The sequence below is a fragment of the Pseudophryne corroboree genome, chromosome 1 (genome assembly GCF_028390025.1).
Source record: "Pseudophryne corroboree isolate aPseCor3 chromosome 1, aPseCor3.hap2, whole genome shotgun sequence".
In the NCBI taxonomy this organism is placed as follows: domain Eukaryota; kingdom Metazoa; phylum Chordata; class Amphibia; order Anura; family Myobatrachidae; genus Pseudophryne; species Pseudophryne corroboree.
The window spans coordinates 352,625,095-352,650,144 of record NC_086444.1 but is presented as its reverse complement, the minus strand read 5'-3'; the positions used below and the strand labels follow the sequence as shown (position 1 = coordinate 352,650,144).

The 25,050-nt window shown below is 45.4% G+C and overlaps 1 protein-coding gene across 6 annotated transcripts in view; it reads right to left on the bottom strand.

Annotated features, from left to right (window-relative positions):
- The window catches only part of TXNRD2 (thioredoxin reductase 2), a 336,976-nt gene that overhangs the window by 173,868 nt on the left and 138,058 nt on the right, over positions 1 to 25,050 (bottom strand). For all 6 annotated transcript variants that reach the window (XM_063964743.1, XM_063964739.1, XM_063964742.1 and 3 more), the window contains exons 9-11: positions 8,804 to 8,823; positions 1,296 to 1,387; positions 990 to 1,164 (exon numbers count right to left, since the gene is read on the bottom strand). In XM_063964743.1, the coding sequence (XP_063820813.1) occupies positions 990 to 1,164; positions 1,296 to 1,387; positions 8,804 to 8,823 (287 nt within the window). The remainder of the gene's footprint in view (positions 1 to 989; positions 1,165 to 1,295; positions 1,388 to 8,803; positions 8,824 to 25,050) is intronic.

Below are 25,050 nucleotides of genomic sequence, written 5' to 3'. Positions count from 1 at the left end.
GATGATCAAAGCCGCTGATCGTCTGCTATTGATGATAGGTGATTTGTTGAAGGATTGGTGAAATTCTGAATGTTAAAAATCCACGATTTGCCAATCCCTACTATTTTTTGATTGGGATTGGTAAATCCAACATACATTTCCCTGAATCCTTTACCCTAGCATCGGGGGATGGAAGAACTGCAGCAATCAAATGCAGATGTATGAACCCTTTGAGCCACGTAAAAAGTCTGTGTGCATTGAGTGGCATTAAGGATAGGAAGTTACAGATTTTTACAGTGGGGTCTTTACCTACACCAGTGTGGCATAGAGCAATACAGGTTTACACACACAAAAAAGTGCAGCTCTAGAGAAGCACTGCACATGTCCATAAAAGGAGAAAAGGAGAGTGTCAGCAACGTGGATCAGAGTAGAAGTAGAGTTGGTGAATTTAATTACCCTGGCTACAGTGTTCACTATTGGATGAAAAGAAGGCTGTCTATGTGAATTGAAAGTGCAATTAATGCAAGACACAAAGACAGCAATATCATGGGCAACATTGGTAAACTTACCAAATACTATTGTTAAATTACATCTTTTAAAAGGGAAAACATATTATACTATAGTTAAATGTATACTTCTATTAACATAGGTAGACCCTAATATACAGTTTCCTGTCAGCTCACTATTAAAGGATAAGTAAACTTTAAAAAAAAATCCAGTTTTGAGTGAAATAATATAAGCTAAAACTCATCACACAACCTTACCTACCTGAGGTAACTTCAGCATCTCACTGCTTGCAAGACTAATGGGCAAGGTGTTTTTCACTTCTAAAGTGTGAATAATTCCTGTGTGAATTAAATGACTGACTACAGTGGCTTTATCTCTCTGTTTCACAAGTGTGACAGGAGAAAGGTTTTATTCACAGATAATGACTCACTTCGGAAAAACAAAATATTTGAGTTTTTTCATTCAGGCCATTGGTCTGTTCTATAAAACATAATTCAACTTACCTACAGCCCACATTACTGTGTCAAACACATCCATTCCTTCTTTACCAGAATCAACGTTTTTCCAGGTCACCTGCAGTTTTCCACTACTCAGCTTTTCTACACTGGATGGAATACATTTCCTCAAGAACTTTGTACCATACGACTCCATGTAGTCTGTCACTAGGGTAGCCATTTGCTGTTGTAAGGAAAGGTAACAGATATGTGTTGGTTTCAAAAATCATTTACCACATAATTAAATAACACATTTTCATTCAGAATCGGTCAATAACAGATGCTTAGGCAGCTCAGGACAATTTAGTTACATACCTGATCAAACCCTCTGAGAGATATACTTCGCACCATGACAGTGGCATCCAGTCCGATTCCAGACAAGAACCCTGCACACTCTAATGAAACATCTAATAGAGGTTATGTAATGGAAAACTTATTTTATTACAGTGTATGTATGCATGGGATGTGATCGGGATCTCGACAAAGGAAATCTCGACAATCACAATCCTGACAAATCCCAAAGGTAAGTACTGGGGTTGGCACTAGGGGAAGGGTGAGGGTTAGGCTGTGGGGGTGGGGAATATTAGGGTAAGGCTTCGGTTTTGGGGGAGAGTTAGGGTTATATGATAGTACAGTATAGGTTTACATTAGAATGTCATAATCAAACCAGTAGGGGGATATAACTCACAGTATTACTCATTGAAGGTATAAACAGACTAGCATGTTAAACAAGGCTTTAAGTATCAACCTGGGGAAGGTATATGTAGGGGGATGCAAAAATAAAAGACCACAAGAAAAAAAATGAAAAAAGACGGGAGGGGGGGGGGGGGGGGGGGGGATAAGTGGTAGTATTACTAATAATTTAGATAATTATAATTATATTTTTCCACCTCTTTCAGCCTTATATCATAAAGGGATAAAAAAAAATGAGGGGAGGGGGAGGAGAAAAAGGAAGAAGCATCATTAGGCAGAGGAGTAGTTCAGGATGGACGGGGATGTATTGGAGTTCGAATCCTTGATAGCGGGGTGAAGAGCCATTTTGAATTCTTGAATACTGCTAGAATGGCAGCTCTGTCCTTAGGATGAAGTGAATCTATAAAAGGATCCCATTTAGTATGAAATTCATGAAAGTCTTTGCCAGGATTTGGGAATAGGGATATCCTATCAAAATACAGTAATTGAAGGAGCTTTTGATGGACTTCAGCACGGGAGGGGGCTGATTTTGAAGTCCAATGGATCAGAATCACTTTCTTAACTATAGTAATGATAATCATTAGGAGTTGGAGCATCCTACTTCTTTCAGGTCCTAAAGACCAGTTGGTGATGTTAGCGCATACAACTTGTAGGTGGTATATCTGATTAATGAATGAATACATTCGTGCCAGAATTTTTTATTTTGCCACAACTCTAGAAGCAATGGTCAAATTTAACAGGATGAATGGTACATTTAGGGCATTCCCCAGTTTCATCTGGAATCATGTGTGATCTCTAAACAGGGGATATACAGTATAGGCTCTATGGATGGTTCTGAAGTGGACTTCTTGTTGGTAGACTGATTGAAGCCATATTAAGGTAGAAATATAGGTAGGAGTCATATCAGAAATCGAATGTATGCATGGGACATCTTGTCTTCATGAGGTTATCAGATTTGTCTGGGATCCAGTGTTGGGGTCTGGAAATAGGTTGGGATAAAAGTGGCATGTTTTGTATGTGGTACATTGTAGGTGTTTGAAAAGTGTGCTCAAGTAATCTTGAGCAGGGAGGTTGCTGGGCGTTAGTATCAAACAGGATGCATAACGGCGAGCCTATAGGTACATAAAAAATTGGTTATTGGGCAGTTGGTAAAAGTTCTGTAGTTCAGAGAATGAGTAAAGATTTCCTCCAGGGTCAAAGACTTTGGAGGTGGTTGACAGGCCCTTATCCCTCCAGCAAAGGAAAAAAGGGAGTTAATGAGTATAGGCGTAGTTCGGAAACCCCCATTCCTCCATTTTGGTTTTTGCGCTTGAAGCTTGGTCAGAGATATTCTAGGACATTTTTGTTTCCATACAAAGCGAGAAGTGTTGCGGTCATATTTTTTTTTTTTTTAAATCGGTTGGGGTTAAATAGATGGGGAGCATTTGGATTAAGTAAAATATTTTTGGAATAATTATACTTTTTACGACTGCTATATGGCCCAATAGTGAGAGGAAGATCTTCCCAGTTTTCATATAATTAATCAATTTTGGGGAGTATTGAGGTAAAGTTGATTTTGTATAATTGGTCAGTTGATGGGGTTATATATACTTCAAAGTATTTTAATTTGGTATCTGTCTCTTTAAAGATGGATAGTGATGGAATGGATTGGGTTATGTAAAGCCAACGACTGTGCCGTAAGAAGTTACTAGGTCTATTACATTAGGGACTGAAGTCACCGGGTTCTACAGGAAAAGTAACATACTGTAATCATTCGCGAACATGGATATTTTGAGTTCCAATGTGGATACCTGAAATAAGAGGGGAGTGGCTATTGCTAGGGGTGCTATCGCGATGGCAAATAGAGGCGTGAGGGGGCACTTGTAAAGTGGTGTAAAGGTGGGGCCAAAGGATCATGTCAAAGGCCTTCTCGGCGTACAGGGACAGGATAATGTTAGGGTCAGAAGGTGTACAAGTGCCCAGATGTTGGATAGCTGAGAGGACATTATGAACATTCAGTACTTAGTGACGTCCTGCGATAAAACCTGTCTGATCAGGGTGTATTATGTGGGGGAGAGTACCTTTAATGCGTTCAGCTACAATTTTTGTCAAAATCTTGTAATCTAGATTAAGTAGGGAGATGGGGCGGTAGGATCCTGGAAGGGAAAGGTCTCTACCAGGTTCGGAGACAATTTTGATCAGCGCAGAATTAAAGTATAATGGAATAGAATTATTGGTAAGAATGTGGTTATAAACAGAAACAAGGGCTAAAATTTTGTAGAATTCCCCTGAGAACCCATCAGGGCCTGGGGCTTTTGCAGGTTTGAGATGTTGGATAGTAGAGAGAACTTCCTCATGCGAGATAGGGGCAGCAACAGCAGAGAGCATTGATTGGGGAAGCTGTGGAAGGAGGAGGTAATGCCAAAGCCAAAATATTGGGGTCCAAAGAGATATTTGGTGAAGGTAGTTGAGGGGGAGTCAAATACAAGGATTCGTAGAATGAGTGCATTACTTCCGATATCTGTTGGTCATTAATAGTGTATTGGCCATCTGTCTTTTTCAGCAGGAGAATTGTCGCGGGGGATCGAGTGCCATTTAGCAAGTTAGTCAAGAGACGTCCCGTCTTGTTGCCAAATTTGTGATACTGAAAAGTGACGTTAAATAGGTGGCAATCTCATAAAGCAGAAAGGTGCTCATCAAAATGTGTTTTAGCCTGTAAATGTAAACTTTTATTGTGCAGGGAAGGAAGTGACAAAGTTTTGGTATGCATTCGTCAATTCCTGTTGGAGGGATAAATACGAGGAAGCTAGTTGATTTTTTTAATTAGAGTGGAAGGAGATAATCGTACCCCTCAGTACGGATTTGGCAGTTTGCCAAAAAAGTAGGGGATAAGACTTTGCATGTGCTGCACTAGTAATAGAGATGTCATCCCAGGCCTCCTTTAACGTGTTGCAAAATTTCTGAGAGCAGGTGAGGTGGGTAGGAAATCTCCATTGTCTAGGGGGAGGAGTGTCTTTAGATATACTAAGTTCAAACCATATAAGAGCATGGTTAGAGATTGAAATAGTATCAATGTCTGTGTTTAGAACATCAGGGAGTTATCTGTAGGAGAGAAAAAAATATTCAATTCTGGAGAGAGTACCGTAAGCCACCGAAACGCATGTATATTCCCTATCAATGGGATGGAGTGCTCTTCATACGTCCATCGTTTGAAGCCTAGAGGTAAATTGGGGGATGCCAAATTTGGGAAGAAATGGGGGTTGTTGGAGGGATTAGAACGGTCTAGATACAGAGATGAGATAAGATTCATGTCACCACCTATAATCAGGGATTCGTGTGTGTACTTAACTTGGATATTAGGGAGTTGAAGAAAGATTTCTACAAAGAATTGGATAAAAACAGTGTATTAAATTATTTCATAAATTCCGGCGCTTGTATTTAAATGAGCAGCTCCATACACCCTTGTTAAAGGGTAAAACCCGAAACGTGTTGGAGAAGTCACAGAGAGCAACGGAGGAGTAACGCCAGTGTGTGCTATCACTGCCGCACTCAGAATCCGGAAGCCGCGTGAGGAGGTTTTTAGCCGGAGCAACAGCGAGACGGGACCTGACACATCTGCGGCAGCCGGTCAGGCTATTTAACACCAAGCTGCTAGCAGGTCAGTTAGGGATAGCAGGGACAGTTACTCATTACAAGACACTGTTACATCTATCCGGAGCAACAAAATTATCACCTCCAAACCAAACATATTTCACAATAAGAGCTGTAACATTACAAATTAACCTCTTTTTTCCTTTTACAGGTATGTGCGTTCACATTAACTAGCGCTCCAATTTACATTATTTTAAAAACAGTGTATTATCAATACGTACAGACACAATAACAAACCTTCCATTAGGATCCAGTAAGGTACAGTATGCACAGTGGTAGTCGGGAGGATTTTCCTGTACAAAATAACAACACCCCTAGCTTTGGAATAAAATGATGCAGCTTCCAGAACTGTCCAACCCAAGGAGGCTAATTTTGCAGTTTCCAACTCAGTCAGATGTCTCTTGAAGAAACGCTCGGGGCCCCCTCAGATACCATATTAAAGTGTTAATAAGTAAATATATATATATATATATACACATACATACATACACACACACACACACACACAGTATATATTTATATATCTCCTTTCTCCCACACACACCACAGCCTGCCTCTCCCCAGTGACTCCATGCTGTATCCCCTCACCAATCCACTCTTACCCTGGGGAGAGACTCACCTGCGCTGCACTCCCCAGTATCCAGACCTGAACATCGCACAGCAGGTACCATGCGGTCCACACCCCACCAGAAGAGGCCAGCACAGGGCTATGGAATCCTGGCCATCGGAGCTATCGCCATGTCCCATGACTGCCTGAGAGCCTTCTGTCACTCTGAGGCTGCGTCTGCACCGTCTACAGCTAGCTGCCCTATTTGGACAAGATGGCTCACATCCCTGCCGGGCACTAAGTGTCATATCTTTGGGGCCCCTCTGATCCTTGGGGCCCGGTACAGTTGTCCCCTGTTCTTTTTGTAACTTTATTATATCATGTTTGGTATTAGCAATGTCATGGGAGAGTTTCCCAACATGAGACTCATAGACTGAGACCCTGTGAGTCAGCTGTTGCAGCTGCGTGGATATATCAGCTACAGCCCAAGACTGCGTGGATATATTAGCTACAGCCTGAGACAATAACAGCCCCACTGCAGAGTTGATTGCTTCCACCATATCAATGTATGTTAATGGGGAGTCATGAGGGCGACGCACCTGAGGACAGTCTGAGTTGTTGGGATCTGTGGACGATTTCTTAGGTGCAGAGGATGCTGGGGGAGTTCCTACTCCGGACGCATTATATCCTGCCTGGTGCTTCTCTTGCCTTTAGGGTCTGCGGTACGGCGGGAGCTAGGAATTTCTCCATGCACTGGGTGAAGCGTGCAGAGTCTGCCCAGGTCCATGGAGGCTATAAAAACCTTTTAATAAGGTGCAGTAGCGAGCGAGTCCTGGGAGCTACGCTGCCACGCTGTTCACCGCATGAAACCAGAATCGGAAATCTTGTCTACTTTTTTATTGGAGCACTTTGAAATTGCTAGTTTTCTGTTTTTCACCTAAATTGACTTTTTATATCTCTGGTGGGGGACCTGATAAAAATTTCAAATTCACAGCATACACTTTACTGTATGAGGGGGTTACTGTAAAAAAAAATTGGCGTTTGATATGCCATGTGGAACAAAGCTACACTAAGAGCAAATATAAATATTAAATATCTAAGTAAAACAAACAAAAATCAAAAAATGGGGGGGAAAAATGAAATATCAAACTCCAAATATATTAAAATTTCCCCCCAATTGTCCGCAACTGTGAAAAATGTCATACACCATGATACAAAAATGTCCGTCATCTTCATATGAAGGTAAATAAAAATAAAGTAATGGTGGTTTCTGACTACTAACTTACAGGGGTCATCACACACACAAAAATAAATTTTTTTACAAATGGACAAGCAACCAATTAATTTAATTTTGGACCATTTGATACGGATTGACCCACATGCTTAAAATCAAAACTGTACAAACATGGAACATGACATGGAAAGAAACACAGACTAACACACAGGTATGAGGACATAGAACGGTCATTATCCAGTATAATGTATAAGATGTTAACCAAATATATACAGTCCATTATTAGCAGCATGCCAATACTATGACAATGACATATTTCAACCTCATTTGTACACAGTGATATTCACAATAATTATTTATCCTCATCATGTTTATAAGCAGGGGCAGAACTAATGTTGGTGAAGCATGTGCACTAAACTGGGGGCCCTGAGGTCTAAAGGGACACACTGCGAGTCTAACTGTCATAGTACCCGCCATGCTATTCGCACCGCTATATAATAGGGATGACCACTGACAGTGGATACCCAGAGGTTCCCTGCCATCAGTGACAAAGTTCTGCTGCTTTTTCTCACTCACAGCATAGTGGGTATAGAACTTAGCTCCGCCCCCCAATGTGGCTTCAAAGGCCCCTTCCTCAATTTACCTGTAATTCATATGTCCCTCCTCCCAGCCTCTGCCTGCAATGGGATCAGTGTTCTGGTCATTGATGGTGCAAACTACTGATGGTTCCCTGTCGATGGGTGCCTACCATCAATATAAAACACTGATAGCACCATCGATGGCCAATCCTACTATATAATTAACCACAAGCAGATGGACAGAAACCCTCTGCTTACTGCTGCTGGGGAATAAGTCGTAGTGAAATCATGACATCACTGTCTGACATCATCCCTGACACGGAAAGAGAGTGAGTGATATTTCACAATGTGAAAGACCTTCACCTACTTACAGCGCACTAGCCATGCCCTGTGTATGTAAAAGCACTTCTACAAGCAGTGTTCAGTCTGTATGTAACGCACTGGCTATCCAGGAACCAATCAGAAGTATTCCTGGCCCTAGAGCATTACTCCCATGCAGTCCCTGACATGTGGGTGGGCTCCGTCTTGGTGTCACATGGCACTGACTTGGAAGGTGAGGGTGTAGAACTGATACATTAGGTGGTATCCAATTACCCACAATCAGCTTCACTGGGGACTATCTAATTAGCCCCAATAAATCAGTGAGAGCCACAGCTTACCAGGGATTTTGCCTCACCTGCCTTAGGCATGTGAAACCAAATCCCTGAAAGCAGCCCGAGGACAGCGAAAACACACAGGTTTCACTGAACCTGTGTGTTTTCATGAGAATTTTTTTTCTTTACGGGCGATTCTAATTGGATAGCCTGTAAAAAAATATCAATGAAACATCGGGAAAAACTGCAAAAAACATCAGTTTTATGCTATGAATGTTTTACTTTGGGTAACTGGATACCCTCTATTGTTTGTTTCCCATTCCCAGTTCATGAAAAGGTATAATCTGGTTTTTGTTTGTGGGCAAAGTATATTTTTGCACCTCAGCACACCACTCGCTAGCTCTGCCACTGTTTGTAAGCAATCATATTCCTGCAATGCAAGCATACTTCTATTACTCAGCGATAGCATCACAACATTTTCATTTTAAGAGCAAACTGCATGGAGTTTATGAGAAGTGAGAACAAGAGAGTCTGATGTAAAAGGATACAGCTGGCTCCAACAACCAATCTGCCAAGAGAATAAACAGAAAAAAAGGTTTGTTTTTTTATTGTATGCTGTCACAAAAATACCACACCTCAGACACATCCTAATTATTGTGCGATTTGAAGATTAGAGCTATAATCTGTCCTTCTATTAGAGGAAATAGTAAACAGAACGCCTTCCAAGCTCATAAAATTAGAGTGTACAATGTGGAATACAAGAACCTCATATTGGACAGGAGTCACGTAATGCGCAATAAAAATCATATGAATGACAAGTTGCAAAGTGGAATTTACCATAAATGACAAGCATGGAAGGCAGTACAAAATGCTCTCAGTGAATAGCGAAACACCTACCTTAAAGCAATATTATCTTTCATGTTTTACGTATTCAAATATTGGGCAGCTTTCTGTGAACACTGAAATACTGTACTTATCTTATATTTAGCAAATTCTTATTATAAGGAATTACTGTGTGTGTCGATCCAATGGTGTCGCCACAAAAACCTTGTAAAGCATACAGTCTCATTTTATGATTACTGTTGATCATTAAATTATACTGGCCACATCCAGGTCCAATCTGCCACTTAGATGCGGTCACTTGGCTCGTTTTATAATTCAGCCACGAGTAGGCAGATAAATAGGACAGATATGGCACTCAGATTGCAGAGTACTAGAAATAGAAGCTTTAAGAGGCGAATTGCCACCTAGATTTTGCCTATGTGTGAAAATACTATACGCGTCAGTGTTCAGTGTCTACAGAACAGAGACATACAGATATGTCCTCATACACTATTGCTGCAGTCACCCCGCACAGCCCTTCCTGGGAAACCAAGTAGTGTGCAACTCTACTTGCGGCCTGCGTCTTTTTCACATCTTTTTATGCTCAAATGTACGTTTTATCACAATTTAATATATGATAAAACCGCTTCACAAGAGTGCATAGATTAATTTGATATGCAACACTTGTTTATCTGTGTGCGATGAAGTCTGAATCTGTATACCAAGTGCTACGATGCAACAACCGTGTCTCTTTTTCGTGACAAGTTTCGTTGTGTTTTGTATACAGATTCAGTCAGTCGCAATGTTGTTCTTATCTTTAGAAGACTTTTACCACTTGCCTGGCATGGTCGCATCAGATGCGACCATGCCTGCAAGTGATTTATCTGACCTGGTCGCACAGGATGTAACCAGTCAGATAAATACTGAAACTTTCCTCCGCTGCTGCTGTCAGAGGGACCGGAAGGTCCCTCTGCCTTCCAGCACCCAGTGGTGCTGGTCGGTCAGCATGGCAGGATCCCCCAGCAGCTGCAGACAATAGCAGCCGCTGGTAAGTGTAACTCATCGCCCTGTGTACCTGGCAGCTGTCCGGGCTCTAAAACTAAAGTCGCAATGTTCCAATGGTCGCAATGTTCCCGATCGATGTTCCGATGTTTAAAAAAAAAAAAAAATATATATATATATATATATATATATATATATATATATATATATATTTAAAATAATAAAAAAAAATATATATTTTTTTTAAACTAAAATCATTTTGGTTGGGTTAAATTCATGTTCTTCACCTACTTCACTCATAAAAAAAAACCCACAACAGAGATATTCAATTAATACACTGCTCAAAAAAAATAAAGGGAACACTAAAATAACACATCCTAGATCTGAATGAATGAAATATTCTTATTAAATACTTTGTTCCTTACATAGTTGAATGTGCGGACAACAAAATTACACAAAAAATAAGATTTTACTTACCGGTAAATCTATTTCTCGTAGTCCGTAGTGGATGCTGGGACTCCGTAAGTACCATGGGGAATAGCGGCTCCGCAGGAGACTGGGCACAACTAAAGAAAGCTTTAGGACTACCTGGTGTAGTGCGGCTCCTCCCACTATGACCCTCCTCCAGACCTCAGTTAGGATACTGTGCCCGGAAGAGCTGACACAATAAGGAAAGATTTTGAATCCCGGGTAAGACTCATACCAGCCACACCAATCACACCGTATAACTCGTGATACTATACCCAGTTAACAGTATGAAATATAACTGAGCCTCTCAACAGATGGCTCAACAATAACCCTTTAGTTAGGCAATAACTATATACAAGTATTGCAAACAATCCGCACTTGGGATGGGCGCCCAGCATCCACTACGGACTACGAGAAATAGATTTACCGGTGGGTAAATTCTTATTTTCTCTGACGTCCTAAGTGGATGCTGGGACTCCGTAAGGACCATGGGGATTATACCAAAGCTCCCAAAAGGGCGGGAGAGTGCGGATGACTCTGCAGCACCGAATGAGCAAACTCTAGGTCCTCCTCAGCCAGGGTATCAAACTTGTAGACTCTTGCAAAAGTGTTTGAACCCGACCAAGTAACCGCTCGGCAAATTTGTAAAGCCGAGACCCCTCGGGCAGCCGCCCAAGAAGAGCCCCTTTCCTCGTGGAATGGGCTTTTACAGATTTAGGGTGCGGCAGTCCAGCCGCAGAATGTGCAAGTTGAATCGTGCTACCGATCCAGCGAGCAATAGTCTGCTTAGAAGCAGGAGCACCCAGCTTGTTGGGTGCATATAGGATAAATAGCGAGTCAGTTTTCCTGACTCCAGCCGCCTGGAAACATATATTTTTCAGGGCCCTGACTACGTCCAGTAACTTTGAATCCTCCAAGTCCCAAGTAGCCGCAGGCACCACAATAGGTTGGTTCACATGAAACACTGATACCACCTTAGGAAGGAATTGGGAACGAGTCCTCAATTCCGCCCTATCCATATAAAAAAATCAGATAAGGGCTTTTGCATGATAAAGCCGCCAATTCTGATACACGCCTGGCCGACGCCAAGGCCAACAGCATGACCACTTTCCACGTGAGGTATTTTAGCTCCACGGATTTAAGTGGCTCAACCCAATGCGACTTCAGGAAATCCAACACCACGTTGAGATCCCACGGTGCCACTGGAGGCACAAACGGGGGCTGAATATGCAGCACTCCCTTAACAAAAGTCTGAACTTCAGGCAGTGAAGCCAGTTCTATTTTGGAAGAAAATCGATAGAGCCGAAATCTGGACCTTAATGGAACCCAATTTTAGGCCCATAGTCACCCCTGACTGTAGGAAGTGCAGAAATCGACCTAGCTGAAATTCCTCCGTTGGGGCCTTCCTGGCCTCACAGCACGCAACATATTTCCGCCATATGCGGTGATAATAGTTTGCGCTCATTTCTTTCCTAGCTTTAATTAGCGTAGGGATAACTTCCTCCGGAATGCCCTTTTCCTTCAGGATCCGGCGTTCAACCGCCATGCCGTCAAACGCAGCCGCGGTACGTCTTGGAATAGACAGGCCCCCTGCTGCAGCAGGTCCTGTCTGAGCGGCAGAGGCCATGGGTCCTCTGAGATCATTTCTTGGAGTTCTGGGTACCAAGATCTTCTTGGCCAATCCGGAACAATGAGTATAGTTCTTACTCCTCTCCTTCTTATTATTCTCATTACCCTGGGTATGAGAGGCAGAGAAGGGAACACATACACCGACTGGTACACCCACGGTGTTACCAGAGCGTCCACAGCTATCGCCTGAGGGTCCCTTGACCTGGCGCAATATCTTTGTAGCTTTTTGTTGAGGCGGGACGCCATCATGTCCACCTGTGGCCTTTCCCAACGGTGTACAATCATTTGGAAAACTTCTGGATGAAGTCCCCACTCTCCCTAGTGGAGGTCGTGTCTGCTGAGAAAGTCTGCTTCCCAGTTGTCCACTCCGGGAATGAACACTGCTGACAGTGCTAACACATGATTTTCCGCCCATCGGAGAATCCTTGTGGCTTCCGCCATCGCCATCCTGCTTCTTGTGCCGCCCTGTCTGTTTACATGAGCGACCGCCGTGATGTTGTCTGACTGGATCAGCACCGGCCGGTGTTGAAGCAGGGGTCTAGCCTGACTTAGGGCATTGTAAATGGCCCTTAGTTCCAGAATATTTTTGTGCAGGGAAGTCTCCTGACTTGTCCATAGTCCTTGGAAGTTTCTTCCCTGTGTGACTGCCCCCCAGCCTCGAAGGCTGGCATCCGTGGTCACCAGGACCCAGTCCTGTATGCCGAATCTGCGGCCCTCTAGAAGATGAGCACTCTGCAGCCACCACAACAGCGACACCCTGGCCCTTGGAGACAGGGTTATCCGCCGATGCATCTGAAGATGCGACCCGGACCACTTGTCCAGCAAATCCCACTGGAAGATCCTTGCATGGAACCTGCCGAATGGAATTTCTTCGTAAGAAGCTACCATCTTTCCCAGGGCTCGCGTGCATTGATGCACCGACACCTGTATTTGTATTAGGAGGTCTCTGTCTAGAGACGACAACTCCTTGGACTTCTCCTCCGGGAGAAACCCTTTTTTTCTTGTTCTGTGTCCAGAACCATAACCAGGAACAGTAGACGCGTCGTAGGAACCAGCTGCGACTTTGGAATATTCAGAATCCAGCCGTGCTGTTGTAGCACTTCCCGAGATAGTGCTACTCCGACGAACAACTGCTCCCTGGACCTCGCCTTTATAAGGAGATCGCCCAAGTACGGGATAATTATTTCGGCCATTACCTTGGTAAATACCCTCGGTGCCGGGGACAGACCAACGGCAACGTCTGGAATTGGTAATGACAAACCTGTACCACAATTTTGAGGTACTCCTGGTGAGGAGGGTAAATAGGGACATGCAGGTAAGCATCCTTGATGTCCAGTGATACCATGAAATTCTCCAGGCTTGCAATAATCGCCCTGAGCGATTCCATTTTGAACTTGAACCTTCGTATATAAAAGTGTTCAAGGAGTTCAATTTTAGAATGGGTCTCACACGAACCGTCTGGTTTCGGTACCACAAACATTTTGGAATAGTAACCCCGGCCTTGTTGAAGGAGGGGTACCTTGATTTCACCTGCTGGAAGTACAGCTTGTGAATTGCCGCCAGTACTACCTCCCTTTCTCCGAGGGCAGCAGGCAAGGCTGATGTGAGGTAACGGCGAGGGGGAGTTGCCTCGAACTCCAACTTGTATCCCTGTGATACTACTTGCAGAACCTAGGGATCCATCTGTGGGCAAGCACACTGGTCCCTGAAGTTCCCGAGACGCGCCCCCACCGCACCTGTCTCCACCTGTGGAGCCCCAGCGTCATGCGGTGGACTCAGAGGAAGCGGGGGAAGATTTTTGATCCTGGGAACCGGCTGTCTGGTACAGCTTTTTCCTTCTTCCCTTGTCTCTGTGCAGAAAGGAAGCGCCTTTGGCCCGCTTGCTTTTCTGAAGCCGAAAGGACTGTACCTGAAAATACGGTGCTTTCTTAGGCTGTGAGGAAACCTGAGGTAAAAAAATTTCTTCCCAGCTGTTGCTGTGGATACGAGGTCCCAGAGACCATCCCCAAACAATTCCTCACCCTTATAAGGCAGAATCTTTAAAGTCAGCATCACCTGTCCACTGCCAGGTCTCTAATACCCTCCTGGCAGAATGGACATTGCCTTAATTCTGGATGCCAGCCGGCAAATATCCCTCTGTGCATCCCTCATATATAAGACGACGTCTTTAATAGGCTCTATGTTAGCAAAATATTATCTCTGTCTAGGGTATTAATATTGACAGGGTATCAGACCACGCTGCAGCAGCACTATTCATGCTGAGGCAATTGCAGGTCTCAGTATAGTACCTGAGTGTGTATATACAGACTTCAGGATAGCCTCCTGCTTTTTATCAGCAGGCTCCTTCAAAGTGGCCGTATCCTAAGACGGCAATGCCACCTTTTTTGACAAACGTGTGAGCGCCTTATCCACCCTAGGGGATATCTCCCAACGTGACCTATCCTCTGGCGGGAAAGGGTACGCCATCAGTAACTTTTTAGAAATTACCAGTTTCTTATCGGGGGAACCCACGCTTCTTTACACACTTCATTCACTCATCTGATGGGGGAACAAAACACTGGCTGCTTTTTCTCCCCAAACATAAAACCCCTTTTATGTGGTACTTGGGTTCATGTCAGAAATGTGTAACACATTTTTCATTGCCGAGATCATGCAACGGATGTTCCTAGTGGATTGTGTATATGTCTCAATCTCGTCGACACTGGAGTCAAACTCCGTGTCGACATCTGTGTCTGCCATCTGAGGTAACGGGCGTTTTTTTGAGCCCCTGATGGCCTTTGAGACGCCTGGGCAGGCGTGGGCTGAGAAGCCGGCTGTCCCACAGCTGTTACGTCATCCAGCCTTTTATGTAAGGAGTTGACATTGTCGGTTAATACCTTCCACCTATCCATCCACTCTGTCGGCCCCACAGGGGGCGACATCCCATTTATCGGCCTCTGCTCCGCCTCCACGTAACCTTCCTCATCCAACATGTCGACACAGCCTTACCGACACACCGCACACACACAGGGAATGCTCTGACTGAGGACAGGACCCCACAAAGTCCTTTGGGGAGACAGAGAGAGAGTATGCCAGCACACACCAGAGCGCTATATAATGCAGGGATTAACACTATAACCGAGTGATTTTTCCCCCAATAGCTGCTTGTATACACATATTGCGCCTAAATTTAGTGCCCCCCCTCTCTTTTTAACCCTTTGAGCCTGAAAACTACAGGGGAGAGCCTGGGGAGCTGACTTCCAGCTGCACTGTGAAGAAAAAATGGCGCCAGTGTGCTGAGGGAGTTAGCCCTGCCCCTTTTTCGGCAGACTTTTCTCCCGCTTTTTTCAGGAATTCTGGCAGGGGTAATTTATCACATATATAGCCCTGGGACTATATATTGTGATGATTTGCCAGCCAAGGTGTTTATATTGCTGCTCAGGGCGCCCCCCCCCCCAGCGCCCTGCACCCATCAGTGACCGGAGTGTGAGGTGTGCATGAGGAGCAATGGCGCACAGCTGCAGTGCTGTGCGCTACCTTGTTGAAGACCGAGGTCTTCTGCCGCCGATTTTCCAGACCACTTCTTGCTTCTGGCTCTGTAAGGGGGACGGCGGTGCGGCTCCAGGACCGAACGATCGAGGTCGGGTCCTGTGTTCGATCCCTCTGGAGCTAATGGTGTCCAGTAGCCTAAGAAGCCCAAACTATCTCCAGTCAGGTAGGTTCGCTTCTTCTCCCCTTAGTCCCTCGCTGCAGTGAGTCTGTTGCCAGCAGATCTCACTGTAAAATAAAAAACCTAAAATATACTTTCTTTCTAGGAGCTCAGGAGAGCCCCTAGTGTGCATCCAGCTCAGCCGGGCACAAGATTCTAACTGAGGTCTGGAGGAGGGTCATAGTGGGAGGAGCCAGTGCACACCAGGTAGTCCTAAAGCTTTCTTTAGTTGTGCCCAGTCTCCTGCGGAGCCGCTATTCCCCATGGTCCTTACGGAGTCCCAGCATCCACTTAGGACGTCAGAGAAATGATCAATGGAAATCAAATTTATTAACCCATGGAGGTCTGGATTTGGAGTCACACTCAAAATTAAAGTGGAAAAACACACTACAGGCTGATCCAACTTTGATGTAATGTCCTTAAAACAAGTCAAAGTGAGGCTCAGTAGTGTGTGTGGCCTCCACGTGCCTGTATGACCTCCCTACAACCCACACAAGTGGCTCAGGTAGTGCAGCTCATCCAGGATTGCACATCAATGCGAGCTGTGGCAAGAAGGTTTGCTGTGTCTGTCAGCGTAGTGTCCAGAGCATGGAGGCGCTACCAGGAGACAGGCCAGTACATCAGGAGACGTGGAGGAGGCCGTAGGAGGGCAACAACCCAGCAGCAGAACCGCTACCTCCGCCTTTGTGCAAGGAGGAACAGGAGGAGCACTGCCAGAGCCCTGCAAAATTACCTCCAGCAATCCACAAATGTGCATGTGTCTACTCAAACGATCAGAAACAGACTCCATGAGGGTGGTATGAGGGCCCGACATCCACAGGTGGGGGTTGTGCTTACAGCCCAACACCGTGCAGGACGTTTGGCATTTGCCAGAGAACACCAAGATTGGCAAATTCACCACTGGTGCCCTGTGCTCTTCACAGATGAAAGCAGGTTCTCACTGAGCACATGTGACAGACGTGACAGAGTCTGGAGACGCCAAGGAAAACATTCTGCTGCCTGCAACATCCTCCAGCATGATCGGTTTGGCAGTGGGTCAGTAATGGTGTGGGGTGGCATTTCTTTGGGGGGCCGCACAGCCCTCCATGTGCTCGCCAGAGGTAGCCTGACTGCCATTAGGTACAGAGATGAGATCCTCAGACCCCTTGCGAGACCATAAGCTGGTGCGGTTGGCCCTGGGTTTCTCCTAATGCAAGACAATGCTAGACCTTATGTGGCTGGAGTGTGTCAGCAGTTCCTGCAAGACAAAGGCATTGATGCTATGGACTAGCCCGCCCGTTCCCCAGACCTGAATCCAGTTGAGCACATCTGGGACATCATGTCTCGCTCCATCCACCAATGCAACGTTGCACCACAGACTGTCCAGGAGTTGGCGGATGCTTTAGTCCAGGTCTGGGAGGAGATCCCTCAGGAGACCATCCGCCACCTCATCAGGAGCATGCCCAGGCGTTGTAGGGAGGTCATACAGGCACGTGGAGGCCACACACACTACTGAGCCTCATTTTGACTTGTTTTAAGGACATTACATCAAAGTTGGATCAGCCTGTAGTGTGTTTTTCCACTTTAATTTTGAGTGTGACTCCAAATCCAGACCTCCATGGGTTAATAAATTTGATTTCCATTGATAATTTTTGTGTGATTTTGTTGTCAGCACATTCAACGATATAAAGAACAAAGTATTTAATAAGAATATTTCATTCACTCAGATCTAGGATATGTTATTTTAGTGTTCCCTTTATTTTTTTGAGCAGTGTATATCGTGCCTAATCTACAGTCGAAAGCAGAGGTTCTCAAACTCGGTCCTCGGGGGCACACACAGTGCATGTTTTGCAGGTAACCCAGCAGGTGCACAGGTGTATTAATTACTCACTGACATTTTAAAAGGTCCACAGGTGGAGCTAATTATTTCACTTGCGATTCTGTGAGGAGACCTGCAAAACATGCACTGTGTGTGCCCCCGAGGACAGAGTTTGAGAACCTCTGGTCTAAAGTGACAGGAGATCGCAGGGTTATATTCAATTGTCCCCCATTATCGGCTCTATCGCACCATTAGCAGTCGGGTTTAGCTGCGTAAATCGGCTAAACCAGACTAAAGTCATGAGCGCGATCTCGAAAAGTCCCATTTGGGTGCCCAAACGGGTCACTTTTCACGCATTTCAGTTCGCCACCCCCTGGGATAACGAGCTGCAATGCTGATATCGCGCCTGTCGGCAGAAACATTTGAATAGCTTCTGGCGGGCGTGATAACAATTGAATTCCGCCCTAAGTGTGTCAAGAGTTATTAGTGTTTACGTTATTTAGGATTTTGACTGCTTCCTAAACCATATTGTCAGATAGAGTTGTTAGGTTACAAAACTCAAGGCCTGATTCTGATCTCACTATATGTCGATGTCGGACGGAATTGTGCGATTTGTACTGTGCATGCGTCTAGGTCACAGAGAAGTATATTGAAAATATATTGGGCATTCCTGGGCAGTGACTTTGAGGTGGCTATTCAGACGCATGAAGATGATGAATGCCATCTTATAAGTATGTTATTGGAGTGCTTGTGTGCCCATACCCTCTCTCTCACATTGGTGGACATACTCAGATGGAGAATCTGCACCTAGCATAGGGCTGGTGCAAACTTCCATGGTGCAACCGATGGTGGCGTCCAAATACACACAAAGCACAATTGCATCGTGTAAAGATGCTGGAAGTGGGCAACTCAGTACTTGCACAGTCATATGCACGGATGTACACAAGGGATGGGCGTGTAGCAGCATTAGAATAAAGTCATAAAATTATTTAAAAATAATAAAATCGTGTACAAATTACTGACATACTATGACTATTGCAAAACTATTATTATAATGACTTTGCCAATATTTAAAGTTTTAATTCTTGTTTATTTGCATTGTAACACATTGGTAAACCATTAACACTTCAACCCTACAAGTAATACGGGTGTACTTATTATGCTCCCACAGTATAACAACCAATATATATCGCAGAAATGCATAATGTTCTTCCACCACAGTTTACTATATGCCAGGACTCCTCCTTTGTGAGAATTCCCAATAAGCCGCTCCATGGCGAAGGGTTTTCTCCTGGTTACTGGCAGCCTAATGCTATCGGAGGAGGGCAAGAGGGGTATACACTTCCAATTGCCAATGTCTCTACACACGCTTAAGGATATAACCCACAGGGAATCCAGCAAAACCTCTCCAGCTTCTCTGGTTCCAATTGCTGGTATAGCTAATTCCTTCCTCAGAAGGGGTTAGCTATCTTGAACAAAGATTTAGAATATCTCTGCTTCTTAAATAGACCCCATAATGCTAGCTATACATATACTGATGTCACCGGCAATACCAGCCAATCAGCATATGAAGATCATTTGCCTGTGGGTGTGCCATCTTCCGATCACAGGTACAACCCTGCAGATTTGGCCTCTCCGCACAGACAATGGGGGTCATTCCGAGTTGATCGCAGGAAGCAACTTTTTGCTGCTCGACTAGACGCCGCCTATGGGGGAGTGTATTTTAGCATAACAGGGCTGCGATCGCTTGTGCAGCCCTGCTATGCTAAAAACGTTTCAAGTAAAACAAGACCAGCCCTGCAGCTACTTACCCAGTGCGACGGATCCAGCAATGAAGGTCCCGGCTGTGACGTCAGACATCCGCCCTCCAAACGCCTGGACACGCCTGCGTTGGACTCACTACGCCTGGAAAACGGTGAGTATCTGCCCCAGAACACCTCCCGCCTGTCTGTCTTCTTGCGATCGCCGCTGCGATCACTTTGCGATGCGCATTTCCGACCTGTTCGCACCGCAACAAAGAACCGCTGCGTGCAAACGGGTCGGAATGACCCCCCCAATGTGCAGTCACATATTCCCAATAAAGCACTCCGTTCAGTGGATTTTTAAAAGATGATATTTCAGTCAAACCAAAATGATTGCACGGTGTAATATAGTTTACTGAACAATTGTGCTAAGAAATTTTTTTTTTTTTAATTAGTTCTCTTTAATGCAATATTTTTTTTTCTGTGCAGAAGCACAAATCACTTAACAGGTCTGAAATCATTTTCATTTGGGACAGGATATACACATTTCTTATGAAATATCTGCAGTAGCTTTTAAAGATATGAATGGTTCAGTTATAGTAAATTAAAGCAAGTTGCACTTGCTACAGGTAATGTACAAAAATTGATAACAGTATATGCAAATATATATTTAGTATGCTACAAAGTAAATGTCTCGTCATTCAAAAATAATATAATGTTCTATAAACGGGATGTCAACATGCAGTATGTGAATCACCCTGGGTAATTTTAAATTCAAGAGGTACTATTCTCTTGTTAAATTTAAGTTAGAATGTTTGGGTTAAGTTATCAGGACATTCAACATTCAAAATAAATGATAAACATGACTCAAATGTGCAAAATTTGCAAAATGATTTAGAGGACTGTTTTTGCTTACATTTTTGTTTGTTCTAACGGGATGCGTTCAGAATACCGACAGCGGGTTCCTAACAGTCAGAATCTAGGAATCCTGAAAGTAAGTACAGGGGTTACGGTTAGGCACTAGGGGGAGGGTTAGGCTGAGGGTGAGGCCGGATAGGGTTTAGCTGCAGGAGGGGTGGGTTAGGAGTAGGAATAGGGTTAAATAATTAACGAGATCAGTCAGGATTCTGAGTGCTGGGATACCGCTGTCGGCATCTTGACTGTCGGGATAGTGACTGCCGGGATTACGTACTCAACCCTTGCTTCACTATGCCAGCACCAACTAAGATCTCTTGCTCATCTGAGTTGCTGTCCAGACTGAAAAAATAAGAATTTACTCACCGGTAATTCTATTTCTCGTAGTCCGTAGTGGATGCTGGGACTCCGTAAGGACCATGGGGAATAGCAGCTCCGCAGGAGACTGGGCACAACTAAAAGAAAGCTTTAGACTACTGGTGTGCACTGGCTCCTCCCACTATAACCCTCCTCCAGACTTCAGTTAGGATACTGTGCCCGGAAGAGCTGACACAATAAGGAAGGATTTTGAATCCCGGGTAAGACTCATACCAGCCACACCAATCACACCGTATAACTCGTGATACAATACCCAGTTAACAGTATGATAACAACTGAGCCTCTCAACAGATGGCTCAACAATAACCCTTTAGTTAGGCAATAACTATATACAAGTATTGCAGACAATCCGCACTTGGGATGGGCGCCCAGCATCCACTACGGACTACGAGAAATAGAATTACCGGTGAGTAAATTCTTATTTTCTCTGACGTCCTAAGTGGATGCTGGGACTCCGTAAGGACCATGGGGATTATACCAAAGCTCCCAAACGGGCGGGAGAGTGCGGATGACTCTGCAGCACGGAATGGGCAAACTCTAGGTCCTCCTCAGCCAGGGTGTCAAACTTATAGAATTTAGCAAATGTGTTTGACCCCGACCAAGTAGCTGCTCGGCAAAGTTGTAGAGCCGAGACCCCTCGGGCAGCCGCCCAAGAAGAGCCCACTTTCCTCGTGGAATGGGCTTTCACTGATTTAGGATGCGGCAGTCCAGCCGCAGAATGTGCAAGCTGAATCGTACTACAGATCCAGCGAGCAATAGTCTGCTTTGAAGCAGGTGCACCCAACTTGTTGGGCGCATACAGGATAAACAGCGAGTCAGTCTTTCTGACTCCCGCTGTCCTGGAAACATAAATTTTCAGGGCCCCGACTACGTCCAACAACTTGGAAGCCTCCAAGTCTTTAGTAGCCGCAGGCACCATGATAGGTTGGTTCAGATGAAAGGCTGATACCACCTTAGGGAGAAATTGGGGACGAGTCCTCAATTCTGCCCTATCCATATGGAAAATCAGATAAGGGCTTTTACATGACAAAGCCGCCAATTCTGATACACGCCTGGCCGAAGCCAAGGCCAACAACATGACCACTTTCCACGTGAGATATTTCAATTCCACGGTCTTTAGTGGCTCAAACCAATGTGACTTTAGGAAATCCAACACCACGTTGAGATCCCAAGGTGCCACTGGAGGCACAAAAGGGGGCTGAATATGCAGCACTCCCTTAACAAAAGTTTGAACTTCAGGTAGTGAAGCCAGTTCTCTCTGGAAGAAAATCGATAGAGCCAAAATCTGGACCTTAATGGAACCCAATTTTAGGCCCATAGTCACCCCTGACTGTAGGAAGTGCAGGAAACGGCCCAGCTGAAATTCCTCCATTGGGGCCTTCCTGGCCTCACACCACGCAACATATTTTCGCCATATGCGGTGATAATGGTTTACAGTTACTTCTTTCCTAGCTTTAATCAGCGTAGGAATGACTTTCTCCGGAATGCCCTTTTCCTTCAGGATCCGGTGTTCAACCGCCATGCCGTCAAACGCAGCCGCGGTAAGTCTTGGAACAGACAGGGCCCCTGCTGCAGCAGGTCCTGTCTGAGCGGCAGAGGCCACGGGTCCTCTGACATAATTTCTTGAAGTTCCGGGTACCAAGCTCTTCTTGGCCAATCTGGAACAATGAGTATAGTTCTTACTCCTCTTCTCCTTATTATCCTCAGTACCTTTGGTATGAGAGGAAGAGGAGGGAACACATAAACCGACCGGTACACCCACTGTGTCACTAGAGCGTCCACAGCTATCGCCTGCGGGTCTCTTGACCTGGCGCAATATCTTTCTAGCTTTTTGTTTAGGCGGGACGCCATCATGTCCACCTGTGGCCTTTCCCAACGGTTTACAATCAGTTGGAAGACTTCTGGATGAAGTCCCCACTCTCCCGGGTGGAGGTCGTGCCTGCTGAGGAAGTCTGCTTCCCAGTTGTCCACTCCCGGAATGAACACTGCTGACAGTGCTAACACGTGATTTTCCGCCCATCGGAGAATCCTTGTGGCTTCTGCCATCGCCGTCCTGCTTCTCGTGCCGCCCTGTCGGTTTACATGGGCGACTGCCGTGATGTTGTCTGACTGGATCAGTACCGGCTGGTTTTGAAGCAGGGGTTTTGCCTGACTTAGGGCATTGTAAATGGCCCTCGGTTCCAGAATATTTATGTGTAGGGAAGTCTCCTGACTCGACCATAGTCCTTGGAACTTTCTTCCCTGTGTGACTGCCCCCCAGCCTCGAAGGCTGGCATCCGTGGTCACCAGGACCCAGTCCTGTATGCCGAATCTGCGGCCCTCTTGAAGATGAGCACTCTGCAGCCACCACAGCAGAGACACCCTGGTCCTTGGAGACAGGGTTATCAGCCGATGCATCTGAAGATGCGATCCGGACCACTTGTCCAACAGGTCCCACTGAAAGGTTCTCGCATGGAACCTGCCGAATGGAATTGCTTCGTAGGAAGCTACCATCTTTCCCAGGATCCGCGTGCAGTGATGCACCGACACCTGTTTTGGTTTTAGGAGGCCTCTGACTAGAGATGACAGCTCCTTGGCCTTCTCCTCCGGGAGAAACACTTTTTTCTGTTCTGTGTCCAGAACAGTAGACGTGTCATAGGGACCAGCTGTGACTTTGGAATATTTAGAATCCAGCCGTGCTGTTGTAGCACCTCCCGAGATAGTGCTACTCCGACCAACAACTGCTCCCTGGACCTCGCCTTTATCAGGAGATCGTCCAAGTACGGGATAATTAAAACTCCCTTCTTTCGAAGAAGTATCATCATTTCGGCCATTACCTTGGTAAAGACCCTCGGAGCCGTGGATAGACCGAACGGCAACGTCTGGAATTGGTAATGACAATCCTGTACCACAAATCTGAGGTACTCCTGGTGAGGATGGTAAATGGGGACATGCAGGTAAGCATCCTTGATGTCCAGTGATACCATGTAATCCCCCTCGTCCAGGCTTGCAATAACCGCCCTGAGCGATTCCATCTTGAACTTGAATTTTTTTATATATGTGTTCAAGGATTTCAAATTTCAAATGGGTCTCACCGAACCGTCCGGTTTCGGTACCACAAACATTGTGGAATAGTAACCCCGGCCTTGTTGAAGTAGGGGCACCTTTACTATCACCTGCTGGGAATACAGCTTGTGAATTGCCTCTAACACTGCCTCCCTGTCTGAGGGAGTTGTTGGCAAGGCAGATTTGAGGAAACGGCGGGGGGGAGACGTCTCGAATTCCAGCTTGTACCCCTGAGATACTACTTGAAAAATCCAGGGATCCACCCGTGAGCGAGCCCACTGATCGCTGAAATTTTTGAGACGGGCCCCCACCGTACCTGGCTCCGCCTGTGGAGCCCCAGCGTCATGCTGTGGACTTAGAGGAAGCGGGGGAGGACTTTTGCTCCTGGGAACTGGCTGTATGCTGCAGCTTTTTCCCTCTACCTCTGGGCAGAAAGGACGCACCTTTAACCCGCTTGCCCTTATTGGGCCGAAAGGACTGTACCTGATAATACGGTGCTTTCTTTGGCTGTGAGGGAACATGGGGTAAAAATGTAGACTTCCCAGCTGTTGCTGTGGAAACGAGGTCCGAGAGACCATCCCCGAACAACTCCTCACCCTTATAAGGCAAAACTTCCATGTGCCTTTTAGAATCTGCATCTCCAGTCCACTGCCGAGTCCATAACCCTCTCCTGGCAGAAATGGACATTGCACTTATTTTGGATGCCAGCCGGCAAATATCCCTCTGTGCATCCCTCATGTATAAGAGTGCGTCTTTAATATGCTCTACGGTTAGCAATATAGTGTCCCTGTCTAGGGTATCAATATTTTCCGACAGGGAATCTGACCACGCAGCTGCAGCACTGCACATCCATGCTGACGCAATAGCTGGTCTCAGTATAACACCAGTGTGTGTATATATAGACTTCAGGATAGCCTCCTGCTTTCTATCAGCAGATTCCTTCAGGGCGGCCGTATCCGGAGACGGTAGTGCCACCTTCTTTGACAAGCGTGTGAGCGCTTTATCCACCCTAGGGGATGTTTCCCAACGTGACCTCTGGCGGGAAAGGGTACGCCATTAGTAACCTCTTAGAAATTACCATTTTCTTATCGGGGGAAGCCCACGCTTCTTCACACACTTCATTTAATTCCTCAGATGGAGGAAAAACAACTGGTAGTTTTTTTCTCTCCAAACATAATACCCTTTTTTGTGGTACCTGGGGTAACATCAGAAATGTGCAACACATTTTTCATTGCCTCAATCATGTAACGTGTGGCCCTATTGGAAGTTATATTAGTCTCATCGTCGTCGACACTGGAGTCAGTATCC